General features: G+C 44.9%; 1 protein-coding gene across 1 annotated transcript in view; it reads left to right on the top strand.

Annotated features, from left to right (window-relative positions):
- The window catches only part of LOC137532026 (tumor necrosis factor alpha-induced protein 2-like), a 75,251-nt gene that overhangs the window by 32,943 nt on the left and 25,567 nt on the right, over positions 1 to 16,741 (top strand). Inside the window, exons 7-10 of the mRNA XM_068252117.1 lie at positions 688 to 810; positions 6,034 to 6,134; positions 11,556 to 11,648; positions 12,712 to 12,838. Of these exons, the coding sequence (XP_068108218.1) occupies positions 688 to 810; positions 6,034 to 6,134; positions 11,556 to 11,648; positions 12,712 to 12,838 (444 nt within the window). The remainder of the gene's footprint in view (positions 1 to 687; positions 811 to 6,033; positions 6,135 to 11,555; positions 11,649 to 12,711; positions 12,839 to 16,741) is intronic.

Genomic DNA, 16,741 nt, shown 5'->3' with positions numbered 1-16,741 from the left:
ATATGAGTTGACTAGGCAATATACAATCCTACGCAATGTACACTGCAAACAGTCTATGGGTATTGAGATAAAGTCAGAGGGTGGAGAAACACAGGGAAATTACATGGCGTACATTTTTACGCATTCCTGGTGCTTGAACATTAACACATACATTTTTACGTGTTAGTGGTGCAACACGTACATTTTTCACTAACGCGTAAAAATGTATGTGTTAATGTTCCTGCACTAGCGGGAATGCATAAAAATGTACGCAATGCGGCCCGCAGACCCCGAGGTTGGCAAAAACAAAACTAGCTGGCGGCGGGGGACTGAAGCAGCAGTGAGTGACTACGAGGGCACAGGATGGCTGCATGGGGCTGGTAGAAGCCCCAGGTAAGTGAAACTTTTTTTTTTTTTGCCTGACGATTCCTTTAAATCCCTCTTCTCCTGTCCTGAGGTAGACAGGAAGTGACTATAAAATCCAGCTAGCTCATTAGTACTGGAACACTACTGTCTTATTTGAACATTTTTTTAATGTTTTTGTGCATGTTATACTATATTGTACAAATACAAACGAGACATACTTATAGAAAATGGATTAGAAAAAATGAGTCTATAATGAACAAAGCGATGATTTTTTTCCTGGCATCTACAAGTTTACTGATTCACTTTTTGTCTGTACATTCTGGACTGGCTCCTGTCCTGCAGATAAACATGGAAGAGTCCATGAACACAAAGTTACAAAATGAAGTTAAATCTTGGAAAGGTGGCAAAGAACCCAAGAAAATGGAAAACTATTATAATTTACAATTACAAGAAGACATCATTCAGGTAAAGACCATTCCTCAAAAAACTGTAAGAGCTTCTTTCTTTTTCCTCCGGTATTTAGGGCACACACATGCAAAATACCATCTAATCGCTTGTTACTATTTTGTATTTATATAGCGCTGACATCGCCAGCATCGCTTTACAGATTATATCTAGTCTTCTCACTAACTGTTCCTCCAAGGAGCTCACAATCTAATGCCTATCATAGTAATATGTCCATTGCAGTCTAGGGCCAATTTAGAGGGAAGCCAATTAACTTATCTGTATGTTTTTGGGATGTGGGCGGAAACCAGAAGCCTCTACCAATCTTTAATATGGCTGCTCTGTACCTCTGGGTCATACTGCGCTTGCGCTAGGTCCTCCGCACTATGTGCCCCCTTGAGACTCTGCGTGCCCACACTCAAGAAGGATGCAGCGGACATCGGCACATGCGCATACTCCCTTCCGCACCCCATTGATTACACCACGCCACTCTTCCTCGCCCGCCCTACTCCTTCCCATTGGTTAATTAATCCTACATACCACATTTAAAGCACCGTCCGGCCTCTACCCATTACAGAGACGTTTTCCGTACTACTTACAAGCTTCCGAATTCTCTGACTGGTCAAATACTTCCAATCAGAGAATGCAGAATTTTACCATGGTAATTGGTAATACCACTTAAATTTTAGGCCAGATACAAGGAAATAGTCGGTAGTATTTGCATCTTGAGATCTGAAATTACTTCAGTAGTCCGATTTTCGAGAAAGCATTTGGCACCCTCTGGTTGGTCCAATGCTTCTGAGTATATGATAGGGCTAAAATTACCAAGTGGCAGTAATGTGCCATTTCTACGGAAATCTGATTTCCAATGCCATTTTCCAATTATAGCTGCGGAATGCCGATTTCTGATCGAACTAGCGAGGCAATAGAACTACTTCTTGGCATAATAAAACTAACAACAAAAACATAAAATGGCAAACAGTCACTCATAAACAGATAATGGGTGTTCGGTAAAAATGCACAAACTGGGGGAAGGGAAATGAATGGAATACACTTTCATGACACTTCAGTCATGGGGGACAGCAATTGAACCTTGGTCCATAATGGCTATTTGAACTGACAAATGAATGTTGCAAATGTCATAACTTTGGGAAAAGAGTTAGAGAATACTATAGCCAATGGAGGAGCGGTCCATCATCCATCTATTGGTAAAATAGTGGGGTGGGTTCAGGGGCTTGGGGATTGGTGTGGATAGGGAAGGAGACCTGCCCAACAGGTGCATAAGGCTATGAAATATGGTATTAGACTTGTCCAATACCATCTAGATGAGCAGTGTTATGACATCCTTTAATGGGACATGAAACATGCAGGAGATTTTCAAGCTAGGCCCTGAAAAATTGTAAAATTCAACAGCTAGGATTGACACAGTAAGCATAAAATTAGAGATCGCACAAACTAGAAGAAAAAACAGAACTCTATCACCACCTTGTGGTCCTGAAAATTAGGACATGTTAACACAACATGGTTAAATAGGCATTCAAGACAAGACACAGGACATTTAAAGCGGACCTGAACTCAGAACATCCTCTCTGCTCTAAAAGATACACAACAGCATAATAAACTTTAAACAAAAACATATCTTTTTTACAGCTGATACAAATCCTAAAATAAATATGCACAGTTTCTACTTCCTGATTCATGGAAGCCGACATATTGTTAACAACCTGTGCTTTCACATCAGCTTATCTGCCATCTCTGCTGTGGCAGTCATGGGACAGAGGGGAAAGATTAAATTAGAACTTGTGATTTGAAAAAAAGGAGGAATTAAACAGGCTAAACTCTCTAAATACATACAGGGTACATTTCTCTATTTTCCTTCTGTCCTGTGCAAGAGTTCAGGTCCACTTTAAATCACATTTTTCACCTGGGCTGACTCAAAGTGCCAGAGCTGCAGCCACTAGGGCGCATACAGTAGGCAGTAGCAGTGTTAGAGAGTCTTGCCCAATGACTCCTTACTGAATAGGTGCTGGCTTACTGGACAGAATGAGCCAAGCTTCGAATCCTGGTCTCCTGTGCACCATTTAGAGCAAATGTACACTATTATTGAACAAACTTTACAGTTAATAATTCAAACACTGCAGAAATTCTCTTAGAAGAGTTCATCATAGGAAGAAAAAAGTATTTTAACATTCTTTTTAACTACCTAAAGACCGCCCCACACCAATGGGCGTGGACGCTGCGGCAGCCCCAGGACCGCCTAACGCCAATTGGCGTCAAGTCCTGGGGCTCTAATTTGCATGAGATTGCGCGCACGCTGCGCGCACATCTCCTGCTCGGGGGTCGGAGCTCCGCCGCCTCTTCAGTCTCCGAGCGGCAATCGCCGCTAGGGAGACTGTTAGATGGCGTGATAGCCGTTTATTTACTGCAGGAAGAACTTGCTGCTCTGGGAGTGCACCCAAGCCTACGACTTTGGGTCACAGACTTTCTCACCAACAGGACCCAAGTCGTCAGGCTGGGGGACATCAGTTCACAAAGTATGACTACGAACACAGGTGCGCCTCAAGGATGCGTCCTGTCTCCACTGCTGTTCTCCCTTTACACAAACAAATGCAGATCCAGGGCAGACTCAGTTAAGGTCATCAAGTTCGCCGACGATACCACTATCATTGGACTCATCACCAAGGACAATATCCAGGAGTACTGTCAGCAGGTGGAGAGAATCTCCCTCTGGTGCAAGGAGAACAGGCTGGTGCTTAACACCGCAAAAACTGTCGAACTAATTGTCGACTTCAGAAGGTCTTCTTCCACCCCACCCCCAATTCACATCGATGGTACGGAGGTGGCAAGAGTACCCTGCGCCCGCCTCCTGGGCACCACAATCTCCAGTGACCTCACCTGGAGGCCCAATATCACGGCGATACAGAGAAAAGCCCAGCAGAGACTGTACTTCCTCCGCCAGCTGAGAAAGTTTGGCATGACCCAGGAGATTCTGACCAATTTCTACACCGCTACCATTGAGTCGATCCTCTGCTCATCCATTCTGGTCTGGTAAGCTGGCGCAACTGCCAGCGACAGGCACTTACTTCAGAGGGTCATCAGGGCGACGGAGAGGGTCATTGGGAGACCTCTCCCCTCACTTGCCCTCCTACACAACAAAAGACTGAGATCGAGAGCCCTGAAGATCGCTAACGACCCCTCTCACCCGGGTCACTGCTACTTCAGTCCGATGCCATTGGGACGGAGGCTCCGGGCCATCTACACAAAGACGGCTAGGCACAGTAATTCCTTTTTTCCCTCAGCTGTCAGCCTCCTGAACTCCCTCCACATACTCCCATCAGGGCACCCCCCACGACATATAGAACTGTCACGGACAGAGCCAACTGCTGCTCTAGTATGTAAACTGGAAATGAAAATGTAATGTACAATGTTAATGGAATTGAAATGCAAAATGTAACAAAAAAGGCATTTTTATAAAAAAAAAAAAAAAAGGAAATAAATATTTATATTAAAAAAAATAAACAAATGTGGAGCGAACATAAAGCTCTGTTGGTGGGGGGAAAAGGGGGAGGGGGGGGAGGGGATCACTTGTGTGCTGTGTTGTGCGGCCCTGCAGCTTGGCCTTAAAGCTGCAGTGGCCAATTAGGGAAAAAACAGGCTGGTTTTTAGGGGGGTTTAACACTGTGGTCCTCAAGTGGTTAATATATTCCTATAATAAAAGTAATATCCAACATAATGTACATGACCAAAAGCATCGTAAAAGTCCATACGATCCACAAACATCTGTATGGGGTAAGCTGCAAAGTGCAAGTGGTGAGCCGAAATTTTGCATTGAAATTCGCAATTACGCATCGTAATCGTAATGTGAAATTTCAGAGAAAAAATAATAAATTTCGTGTGTAATAGTAATAATTCACGATTTCGCATAATTTCATGAAATTTTGTGCCGAATTTGGCAGTTAATAGCAAAGGCCCTGTACATGCTATTGCTACCAAAATTGCTACATATGTTAAGGAGAATATTGGGTACAAGTGACAAAATGAATTTTTCAAAAAGACCTTGTAGTTTGAGAAAATCGATTTTAAAAAGGCAAAGAAAAATGTTTTTTAACCCTCCTGGCGGTTTGTAAAAATCCGCCAGGGGGCAGCAAATACGTTTTTTTTTTACATTTTTTTTTTTTTCATGTAGCGAGACGAGGTCTCGCTACATGATAGCCGCTGCTCGGCGGCATCCCCCCAGCCCCTCAAAGAACGGGATCTCTTGGAGGGCTTCCCCCGTCGCCATGGCGACGGGGCGGGATGACGTCACCGGCGTCATCGACGTCAAAGGGGACTCCGATCCACCCCACGGCGCTGCCTGGCACTGATTGGCCAGGCAGCGCACGGGGTCTGGGAGGGGGGGCAGCTGCGGCGACGCGTATAGCGGCGGATCGGCGGGTAGCAGCGGCGATCGGACACTGCACGCAGCTAGCAAAGTGCTAGCTGCGTGCAGCAAAAAAAAAATTATGCAAATCGGCCCAGCGGGGCCTGAGCGGTGCCTCCCGGTGGCATAGCCCGTGCTCAGCACGGGCTTACCGCCAGGGAGGTTAAACTGTTATTTTCCAGAGTTTTAAAAATGATTTATTCTTTGCATTCTTTAAAATTAATTTTCTCAAAAACTACAAGGTCTCTTGGGAATTTTTTTTTTACTTTAACCCACTACTCTCCTTAATATATGTAGCAATTTAGGTGTCAATGGCATGTATGAAGACTTTCTATTCACTGCTAAAGTTGGCACGAAATTACGAGAAAATTACGAGAACATTTTACGCGAAATTACAAATGACTATGCAAAATCAATTGAATTTACAAATCGTCATTACCTATAGATGTGATTGTGAAAATTTACGTGAAATTTTGTGTAATTGTAATTAGCTGATTACATTCATCACTATTCTACTGTATTGCTATATCTGGGATGTCCCACTAGGATTTGAGCTGTCCTCACATACCCTCTGTGACATGAGGATGTTTATTTCTTAACTAACATTAGAGAAAAAGGATTGCTTTAAGTACAGAGTCTCAGTTTACTCCAGGGTTGTGTTCCAAGATGGGCTTATATAAATCATGTCTGTAAAAAGTAAACAATGGTTTGTGAAAGTGTTTTTTCTATATGAAGTCACACTGCTATCTGCTAGTCACAAGCAGACTTTCACTGAGGCATCTCTGTTAACCGTTTAATTTTGATGAAACTCGTTGTTTCCATAGGAGTATCGCAGTAAACTGGAGAAAGCGGATGAAATTTCAGAGTCCATGCATGACAAAATGAGAAGTGCCCTATCTGGGGTTCTGGAGCAGTTCCTGTACAGGTAATTAACAGAGCCCTGCTGTGTGGGGCTTATGGACATATTTCTCATTATATAATAAAATCTGTTATTTGGGAGTTACAACACATATAGTGATGTGCAGTGAAGCATACAGTCAATGTAAACTATGCTTCATTGTCACTAATAGGCTAATAGAGGTGCATACACTCTACCCCCTATGTGGTTAAAGGCATAATTATATTGACCTGAGGAAGCTGGCCATGACCCATGAAACGCGTTGTCAGAACTTTTGAATAAATATTTTACCAGTTGAACTGGTGTTTGTATCTTCTGGAGAGGTAAATGATCACCTCTCCTTTATATTTCAAAATTTTAACACCTATAGGAAATATACTTTTGGGTACCTCCATCCTACCCCAATATCACTGTAACTGTTAATGTGCTTGTTTTGCCGCAATGTTATACCACAATGCGGCTATTATGCAGCACTGTGACGCATCCAATTTTGAAAGTAGCCTCATTCATTGAAACAGGAGATGTCCCTTGCCGCCATTACAACTTGACAATAGTCTGTGTTCTTACTTTACAGACAAAATAAGTCATGAATAGTTCGATCTTATACGTTCCCTATACACATATATATTCTAGCATAAGACCCATCACTGGAAAGCAAGATCACCAGACTCAGGGACGTAACAATAGACACTGCAAGGGATGCAGCCGTAGGGGGGTCCAGAAGCCACAGGGGGCCCCGTCCTGAGAGACTGACAACTGAGGGCAAGAAGAGATAATACTTTCTGCTCTCTGCGCAGACAAAGATCTGTAGACAGTCTCTATACAAAGTTTTGTAGGGGGGTCCAGGTTTAATTACGCCCTTGTCTACTCAGACTCACATATTTCGGCCATGTGATGCGATCAAATTCCTTAGAGAAAGACCTAATGCTAGGACTGAATAGTGGCAAAACGTGACAAGGCCACCAGAGAACGCGTTGGCTTGACACCATCAAAGCCGACACAGGATGGAGCTTAAAGAGGAACTCCAGCCTAAACAAACATACTGTCATTAAGTTACATTCGTTATGTTAATTAAAATAGATAGGTAAAGTAATCTCTTACCCACCCTGTTTTAAAAGAACAGGCAAACAGTTCCAACTGTCCTGTGTCCTGAGCACCTCTCCCAGTTGCTAGGCAACGTGAACAACAACATAGGAAATCCCATCATGCTCTGCACAGCATCAGGGGAAAAAAGCCTGGGCTTTTTTTCTTTGATGGGTGGAGCTTAGATAAAAATGCAGCTAAAAATGATGCTTTGGTAAGAAAAACAAAGTTCTGATGCTGTCAAACTGTTAAAGAAATACCAAGGCTTTTCAGTTCTGCTGAGTAGATTTTTAGTCCGGAGGTTCACTTTAAGGCTACTGGCGGAAACAGTACAAGATCAGAAAGCATGGAGAGAGCTCTCTCCTATCTATCTATCTATCTATCTATCTATCTATCTATCTATCTATCTATATCCACACACACGAGAACAAGGCGAGTTTTTAGGCTCAGAAAAGGGACCCAAAAGTGAGGGCCTTGGCTTATACTCGAGTAACTAAATTGCAAGCCCCTGACAGCACCCCCACCCGCCATAGGAAGGGCGGAGCTGGTGATTGGTGACGGCTTTTGTGAATGCAGATTTATGGGCTTTTTGCCAACGTCCTGCCTGAGCAGAGCAGCATGTACAGTGCTATGGTGAGCAGCTTGCGGCATATACTGAGCTTAAAGGAATACTATCGATACCCAACTGTTCTAAAATGACAGTGTGCAAATAATGTCTAAGCAGCTGTGTAAACATTTTCCTACTTTTCATGTTAAATATCAGAGGCAAAAGCTGTAATTTATTGAGGGTAGGATTTAGCTATATTTGGACAAATCAATTGCAGAAGGGGTGTCTGCTTCAATGCACAGCCAGAGTTGCATATCAGACTACAGAAAGCAAATATCAAACATATCAAACTCTGAAAGCAAAAACAGTATTAAAAAGATGTGACAATTAGTTACATTTCCTCTGCTCTCTTCAGACAGGTTAGTCAGAAACACAGGACTCAGGAGCTGCAGCTGTTGGGAGCTCTCTTCTCTGTCACACACAGAGCTACACATAGAGTTAACCATAGGGCCCAACCGTCCCGATCTCGTCGGGACTGTCACGATTTGGGGGGGCTCTCCCGCTATCACGGTATGAGCCCCCCATGTCCCGGGCGGCAGTGGGCAGCGAGTTAAAAAAAAATGATCGAGGCACCAGCCGCGCCTAAGTGTTATGCGGGATGCGGCAATAGCATTACTACCTCCCTCCCTCCTTCCCTTGAGATCTGCCCCCCTGTGTCCCCCGTTAGCAGAGTGCGCAGCGAGCGGAGCGGGCTGTCATCTTACCTGCGTCCATGCACGCATACCGATGTCTTTATCCAGCTTCCTGCTTCCTGTGACGTCACAGGAAGCAGAGTGAGGCCGGACATCGGTATGCGTGCGTGGACGCAGGTAAGATGACAGCCTGCTCCACTCGCTGCGCACTCTGCTAACGGGGGACACAGGGGGGCAGATCTCAAGGGAAGGAGGGAGGGAGGTAGTAATGCTATTGCCGCATCCCGCATACCACTTAGGCGCGGCTGGCGCCTCGGTCATTTTTTTTTATTGCAGTGGCACCCATCCTCACCCTCCTCCCCACCCACGGGCACCCTTACCCTCCTCCCCACCCACGGGCAGGGTGTATGAGGGTATATTTATTAAAAAAAATATATAAGGGCATAAATATTAATAAAATAAAAAAAATCTTCAAAAACCGTTGGTAGGCGTGTTGGGGTGTGGTTAGGGGGTGTGGTTAGGGGTGTGGCCAGTGTCCCGGTTTCTTATTTTAAAATGTTGGGAGGTATGGCGTTAACTGATCAAGTGTGAGGGGAATTTCCCCTCTCCTCATGGCTCAGTCAGCCATCAGTTTTGGCATCAGTAAAGTTTGAATGTATATTGATAACAGTAAACAAAGAAGTTGCTACTAAAATGTATACACCAGTACTTAGCAGCACTTCCCAAACAATTCCTGTGTCAATTGATAAAAATATGTGAATCGATAGTATTCCTTTAAGCCTAGCCACATTGCTTGCACCTGCTGGCTGCTGCCCGGGCCTCAGCATGTACTGTGCTTCTCCTGCAGTGTCTCCGCTGTCTCTGTTGTCTCATCGTGTGCTCCATAGCAAAACATACATAAATACATGCTGGCAAGGGGGTGATGGATAGTATTTTGACTAAAGTGGACCTGAACTCAGAACTTCATCTCAGCTCTAAAAGATAAACAACAGCATACTAACCGTTAAAGAAAAACATTTGTTTGTTACAGACAGCTGATACAAACACTGCAATAAATCTGCAGTGTGCCTACTTCCTGCTTTCATGGAAGCAGACATATTGTTAACATCATGTGTTTTCCGTCTAGCTGCTCTGCCCTGGCAGCCACTCAGCTAAGCAGGGGCGCCTCAAGCCATTTTGTCACTCCAAGCGAGAAAACCTGTGGTGCCACCCCCCTCCCCCCCATGAAAATAAACATAATATTGCAGCATTTCACTAGAAAATAATCGTAATGCGGCAGCATTTCACCAGAGAATAATTGTAATGCAGCAGTGTTTCACCAGAAATTACACTTATTGAGGCAGCATTTCACCAGAAAATACACATAGGCGGGGCTCCTCTCCCCCCCCCCCCACCCGTTTCCCATAGGTTCCCCCTAATAGCCCTGATACCTTCCTGCACCTATAAGGAAAAAAAAAGATTTACTCACCTGCAGAAGACTCCTCTCCCGGCCTCCCTCTGGCGCGCAGCAGCTCCTCCAATGATCTTCATGCACCAACTCTGGCTGCAAAACTCACGCACTGATAGGCAGAGCAGGGCTACAGGAAAATTGCGCCTGAAGCCCTGCACTGGAGACACAAATAGTCTCCAGGGCAGGGGTTTGGATGCCTTTTTCCTATAACCCTGCTCTGCCTGCCAGAACCCACAGACTCCACAGGCTGCAGAAGTGAGCTTACAGACTGCGGCCAGTGAACTGGCGCAGCCTCTACTAGACGCTGCAAGCCAGTTCATCACCTGGGGACACAACATATGGCGGGGGGGGGGGAGGGGGCAGAAGGAGGCACAATGGGATACTGATTGAGGCACAATGGGGAGACAAAAGGAGGCACAGGAGGAAAGGAGGCACAAGGAGGACTGAAGGAGGCACAATGGAGGACAGGAACAAGCACAAAGAGGGCAGGAGGTGGCACAGGGAGACAGTAGGAGGCACAAAGGGGGACAGAAGTATGCACAAAGGGGGACAGAAGGAGGCACAAACGGGGGACAGAAAACAGCAGAGGGGGGTGTTAGGAGGCACAGAGAGACAGAAGGAGGCAGACAGACAGAGCCACAAGACACAAAGGGGCACAAAAGGAGGCACGGGTGGACAGAGGAAGGCGCAGGGGACAGAGGTGGCACATGGAGACAGGAGGCACAGGAGGACAGGAGGCAGAGTGGGACTGAAGGAGGAACAGGGGGGCAGAGGTAGCACAAGGGGACAAAGAAAGGCAAAAGAGACATAAAGAGGCACAGGGAGACAGGAGACAGAGGTGGCACAGGGGAGACTTAAGGAGGCACAGAGGGAGACGCAAGGACAAACAGGGGGTCAGACATGGCACAAGGGACTGAAAGAGGCACAAGGAGACAGAAGGAGGCACAAAAGGGGAAAGAAGGATGCACAAGGCACAGAGGTGGCAGCTGCCTGCAACTTACACTAAGTAGATGCAGCTGAAGCAAGTAATAGAACACCCACAGGGGTGGGACTTAGTCCAGGGGTGGGGCTTCATTTGGGGGTGGGGCTTAATCAGCAACATGGCACCCCCAGGACCAATGGCACTCCAGACAATGGCCTGTACTGCCTATGCCTAAAGGCTCCCCTGCAGCTAAAATCAAATTACAGCTTGTGATTAGACACAGATGAGGGAGAATTAGGATAAACTCTCTAAGAACATACAGGGTGCATTTCTCTATGTTTTCCTTCTGTCCAGTGCAAGTGTTCAGGCCCACTTTTAAATGAACCAGTAACCGCTACATTTCCTACCCCCACCTTATACAAGAGTCAATAATTTTTCCAGGTTTTTTAAGGTAAAAGGGTTTTTTTGGGGGGGGGGGGGGGGGGGGGCAGCTTATACTCTGGTATATACAGTATATATAGTTTTTAAATGGCATAGCTTTGTAGGCTTACTTACAAGGGCCCTTTCCTACTGACTCTATTATCGATCCGTTTTCCACTCTAACCAGGGTAAGATCGGTTAAAAGTAACAAAAATAACCAATTATTTTTGTCAGGATCCTCCACAATGTCACAATTATTCTGTAATAAGATAAAATGTGTTATGTTGGAGAGAGTAACTGCATCAGCTAAGTGATCTCATCTTCCTCACTCTAGATATAACGAAGCGGTTTCAAAATACATCTCGAGGAAGAGGAAGAACTTTGAACTGATTGTAGTTGCCAATATTAACTGCAACAAAATGTTAAGGTAAAGCTCTGTTAATCAGGACGTGTTTAATTTATAAATTAGTATAATACATGGACAATGCTGTTGCTGAGATCCTACCTTGGTTCCTTGGTTAGCTGCTGTGCTGATCTTTTTTTTTTTTTTTTTTTTTTCCCCTTCTATGAAGTATTTGTCTTATCAAGTTTTGTATGTCATGTTTGGTAATGGAATTGCATACGACTGATGTCTACAGAAATCTCCTCCAGTAGCCTGAACCAGGACAAGGTCTTACGGCACCCAAGGCTGAGACACCAAAGTGCGCCTCTCCATCCCTCCCCCCCCCCCCCAGCCGTCACACACTGATTGCTATTAGACTAAGAGCCCCCCCCAGGGCCCCCAACCCATCCAACACCTTAATCTCTAGTTATTTGGCCTGCAGTCAATGCCATGTATCCCCTTTTCTTATTTCTCTCTGCTTCAAACACAATGATAGGGGAATGATAGCTGAGTGAGTTGTGCGCGCCTCCTATGCTGCGCCCTGAGGCTGGAGCCTCTCTCGCCTCTGCCTCCGCCCTGCCTGGTTGCATCAGTGCACAGACAGAGGCCTATCTAGGGAACACTGCGCCCATGGCAAACAACCGCCCACGCCTGCGCAGTGGAGCAGACCCGATCATGCTCGGCTATTGCCGCCTGAGCCCAATGGGAAAGCAGCTGCACTGGATCCTGGAGGGTGAATAGGATGGAGGAAGTCTCATTAGGCTCTAGAGCAGGCATGGGCAAACTTGGCCCTCCAGCTGTTAAGGAACTACAAGTCCCACAATGCATTGCAGGAGTCTTACAGCCACAATCATGACTCATAAAGACAAATGCATTGTGGGACTTGTAGTTCCTTAACAGCTGGAGGGCCAAGTTTGCCCATGCCTGCTCTAAAGGCTTCCCCCTCCCGAGGTAAGTACCCTCTCCTCCCCCCCATCCCAGGGCTGTTTTTTTTTTTCCAGGTTTACTTTAAGAAAAAAACTTTAAAAAGCCTTTTTTTGCTTACTAAATCTAATAAACAAAACAACATTGAAAATCACTATACATTGCCTTTACATATACCTTTCAGGGATTTTGTGGCTAGCGGCGCTGTAACTTTAGAGAGCTGGAAGCAGCGGGAGGTCATTCCAGCCCTACAGGCCACTGAGGATCGGAGCATTGAGGTGCTTCTATGTGACGTTTGTAAAGCCGTAAAAGTAAGTAGGCTTTTCTCAGAATTTTTTTTTTTTTTTACAGATTCCATTTACTAAAGTATAACAAACTCAATAAGATATATATAAAAAAAAAACTTTTAATGTAAACGATGTTGCAGGTGTCTATGGATGGATATATGGATATTGGGAATGCTGTAGATGTGATATACTTAGACTTTGCTAAGGCATTCGACACTGTTCCCCACAAAAGTCTGGTGCAAAAGATGAGGATGCAAGGACTGGGGAAGAGTCTGTGTGCTTGGATAGGGAACTGGCTAATGGACAGAAAACAAAGAGTTGTGGTCAATGGATCATACTCAAAATGGGAGACTGTTAGCAGTGGGGTCCCACAGGGGTCTGTACTGGGTCCAGTGCTCTTCAATTTATTTATTAATGACCTAGTGGATACAGTAGTGAGCAATGTTGCTATTTTTGCAGATGATACAAAATTGTGCAGAATCATCAACTCTAAGGAAGATAGTGTTATATTGCAACAGGATCTGGATAGGATGGCTATATGGGCACATACATGGCAGATGAAATTCAATGTTGACAAATGTAAAGTCATGCATTTTGGTCGTACCAATGGTCTAACACCATACAAAATAAATGGGATACAGTTGGGGACATCAAACTTGGAGAAGGACTTAGGAGTACTCATCGACAACAAGTTAAATAATCGTACTCAATGCCAAGCCGCTGCAGCTAAAGCTAACAAAATTTTGGGATGCATTAAAAGGGAAATAAAAACTCGAGATGCTAGCATAATATTGCCCCTGTTTAACTCTCTAGTAAGGCCACATCTGGAATATGGAATTCAGTTCTGGGCACCACATTACAAAAAAGATATTGCAGTTTTAGAGCAGGTGCAGAGACGAGCAACAAAATTGATACGTGGGATGGAAGGTCTCACTTACCAAGAAAGGTTAGATAAACTGGGTTTATTTAGTCTAGAGAAAAGACGCCTTAGAGGAGATCTAATTAACATGTATAAATACATCAGAGGGCAATATAATAGCTTGGCGGATGAGCTTTTTGTCCCTAGGCCTTCTCAAAGGACTAGAGGACATGATCTGCGCATGGAGGAAAAACGTTTTAGCCATTTATTTAGGAAAGGGTTCTTTACAGTAAGAGTGATTAAGATGTGGAATGCATTGCCACAGGAAGTCGTTATGGCAAACTCTATACCTGCATTTAAAGGGGGCTTAGATGCTTTCCTTGCGTTGAATGACATCCATGGCTACAATTACTAGGTAATGCCAATGATGTTGATCCAGGGATTTTATCTGATTGCCATCTGGAGTCGGGAAGGAATTTTTACCTTGTAAGGGTTTTTTCGCCTTCCTCTGGATCAACAGGGATATGTGAGGGAGCAGGCTGGAGTTGTACTTTGTACTGGTTGAACTCGATGGACGTATGTCTTTTTTCAACCAAAGTAACTATGTAACTATACATTATAAATAGTGACAATATTATCTAAAATTTGTGAAGTAAAAGAAAAAGTTGAGGACCCACTAGGGATTTACAAAAACTATATACAGAAAAGTCCCCGGTATTCGGCACCGGTGGGGATCGCCTGGTGCTGGAAACATGTTCTTGCCGGTCGCCAGACCAACTGGCCACAAAAGCACTAACCCCCCCCCACACACACACACACACACACACAAACACACTAAATTAAATGCTCACCAAGTGTTCTGCGCCGTATCGACTTTCCGAGGTCCTCTGTGGACGGCTCCTGGCTTGTCATCTGACCCGCGCCGGGCCACATGATACGCCAGGAGCCCTGCCGGGGGGCCAGAAAGCCACTAGGAGCAACAGGAAGGCTAGAAGTCTGCGCTGGACACATCGGTGGACACTTGATGAGTATTTTAATCACTGCAAAACCCCCCAAAACAGTCTTCGTTATCCCCTCAGGCAGGTTGGTTAGTTGAGACTTCAGGTTGCCTGAGTTCAGTTAACGGAGACTTTGCTGTAATATGCATTCCACAAACAGCATAACTACCGTTATACTCGCAACCTCTACATTGCCTACATTTATGCATTTTACAGCTCAGAACCAAGCCAATTTTCACACTTCTGGTATGCCTTTGCGCAGGGCCAGGCTGAGGCAGAGGCGAGAGAGGCTCCAGCCTCAGGGCGCAGTGTAGGAGGGGCGCACAACTCACTCAGCTATCATTCCCCTATTGTGTTTGAAGCAAAGAGAAGTAAGAAAAGGGGATACATGGCAGTGACTAAAGATTAAGGTGTTGGGGGCCCTGGGGCACCTCTTATTCTAATAGCAATCAGTGTGGGGCAGCTTTGGTGAGAGGGATGGGGAGTGCGCACTTTGGTGTCTCAGCCTTGGGTGCTGGAGGACCTTGTCCCGGCTCTGCCTTTGCGTAACTTTAAAGATGTCGGGGAATTTTTAGTCTACCCAAACACATTTAGGGCTTGATTCACAAAGCGGTGCTAACTGTTAGCACGCCTGTGACAACCCCCTTAGCACGTCTAAACGAGCTTTTCGCACGCAAAACTTTACGCGCGCAAAACTTCATGCGCGAAGTGCCCATTAAAGCCTATGGGACTTAGCGCGCGCATAGGACTTTGCGCGCGGTACTTACTTAGCGTGCGATCTGATTGAGAAAACCGGTGCTAACCTACTTAGCACCTTGGTTAGCGCGCCTAAAGACTTTGGACGTGCTAAGTAGGTTAGGGAATCAAGCCCAAAGTCTCTTTTTATTCAGGACAAAGAAGGCTTTCTTTTGATACCATTGAATCATACATAATCTTGAATTTGCTTCAGTTTTTAAGAGAAAATATTCTTTAAAAAAATGGAAAAAGTGAATTTTCTAAATTTTTTAACCAAAAATATGTAAAAATCTCTAATAGAGATGTCAGCGAACATCTCACCATGTACTACTTCCGGGTCGCTATGACCCGGAGTAGTACACCTGCGCTGGCCCGGCGGTGCGCGACCTAGATCGCGCTCCTGTTGCCAGGCACTTTCTGCGCATGTGCGTGACGTCACGCTCATGCGCAGAGAGTGCCCGGCAACAGGCGCGCGATCAAAGACGCACACCGCCGGGCCAGCGCAGGCGTACTACTCTGGGTCATAGCGACCCGGAAGTAGTACAAGTCCCCACAGAGATTCGCCCGCGAACGTTTCGGGCCATCTCTAATCTCTAATTGCAGCAGTTACATTTTCAGAAAAGGATTTTCTGTTCACTATGCAGTGATGTAAATATTATGTAGACTATTTTTTTTAGGTATGATGCAGGGGCACTAAATAGAGATAGAAATTAAGATTTTTAGAGAGCTTAAAGGACACCCGAGACAAAAATAAACTAATGAAATAAACGATTTTATCTATCATACGTTTCCTAAAAATGACTTGAATATGAAAAATGAATACGATATTCCACAGTTTTAGTTTGTTTAAATCTACTTTTTTAGTTTTAACGGTTTTATTGTTTTTGCTCAATGACACATTCATTGAAGTATGCCAGAGCTAAAATGTATGAACTATTGATAATTTGTATCTCTTTCCTGCTCTCAGAAAACATTTTCTGCTAGGAAAGTGTTTTATAGGTGGAATTTCTTATCAGTGAGGGGCACACTGTAGTCACTTCCTGTCTGAGTCAGCCACTTACATAACTGATATTTAACTCTTTCAGGAAGAGAAAGAAAAAAAAGGAACACAGCATAGTTATTTGTGTGCTAAGCACTGTATATACCCATGTCTATCTCATCATGTCACATGTCACCTCGGGTATCCTTTAAGTGATAATTTTGTGATCATGTGATCAGGAGGCAATCAGCATGGCTCCTCATCCACTCCAGAAGGTGTTAGCTGAGCAGGGCCGGCGCTTGAAAAGAGGCAAAGGGGGCAATTTCCCCCGGGGCACCAGAGCCTGTGGGGGTGCC

Source organism: Hyperolius riggenbachi, chromosome 9 (assembly GCF_040937935.1).
Source record: "Hyperolius riggenbachi isolate aHypRig1 chromosome 9, aHypRig1.pri, whole genome shotgun sequence".
NCBI classification, from domain to species: domain Eukaryota; kingdom Metazoa; phylum Chordata; class Amphibia; order Anura; family Hyperoliidae; genus Hyperolius; species Hyperolius riggenbachi.
This window is presented reverse-complemented; position numbering and strand designations above follow the sequence as displayed.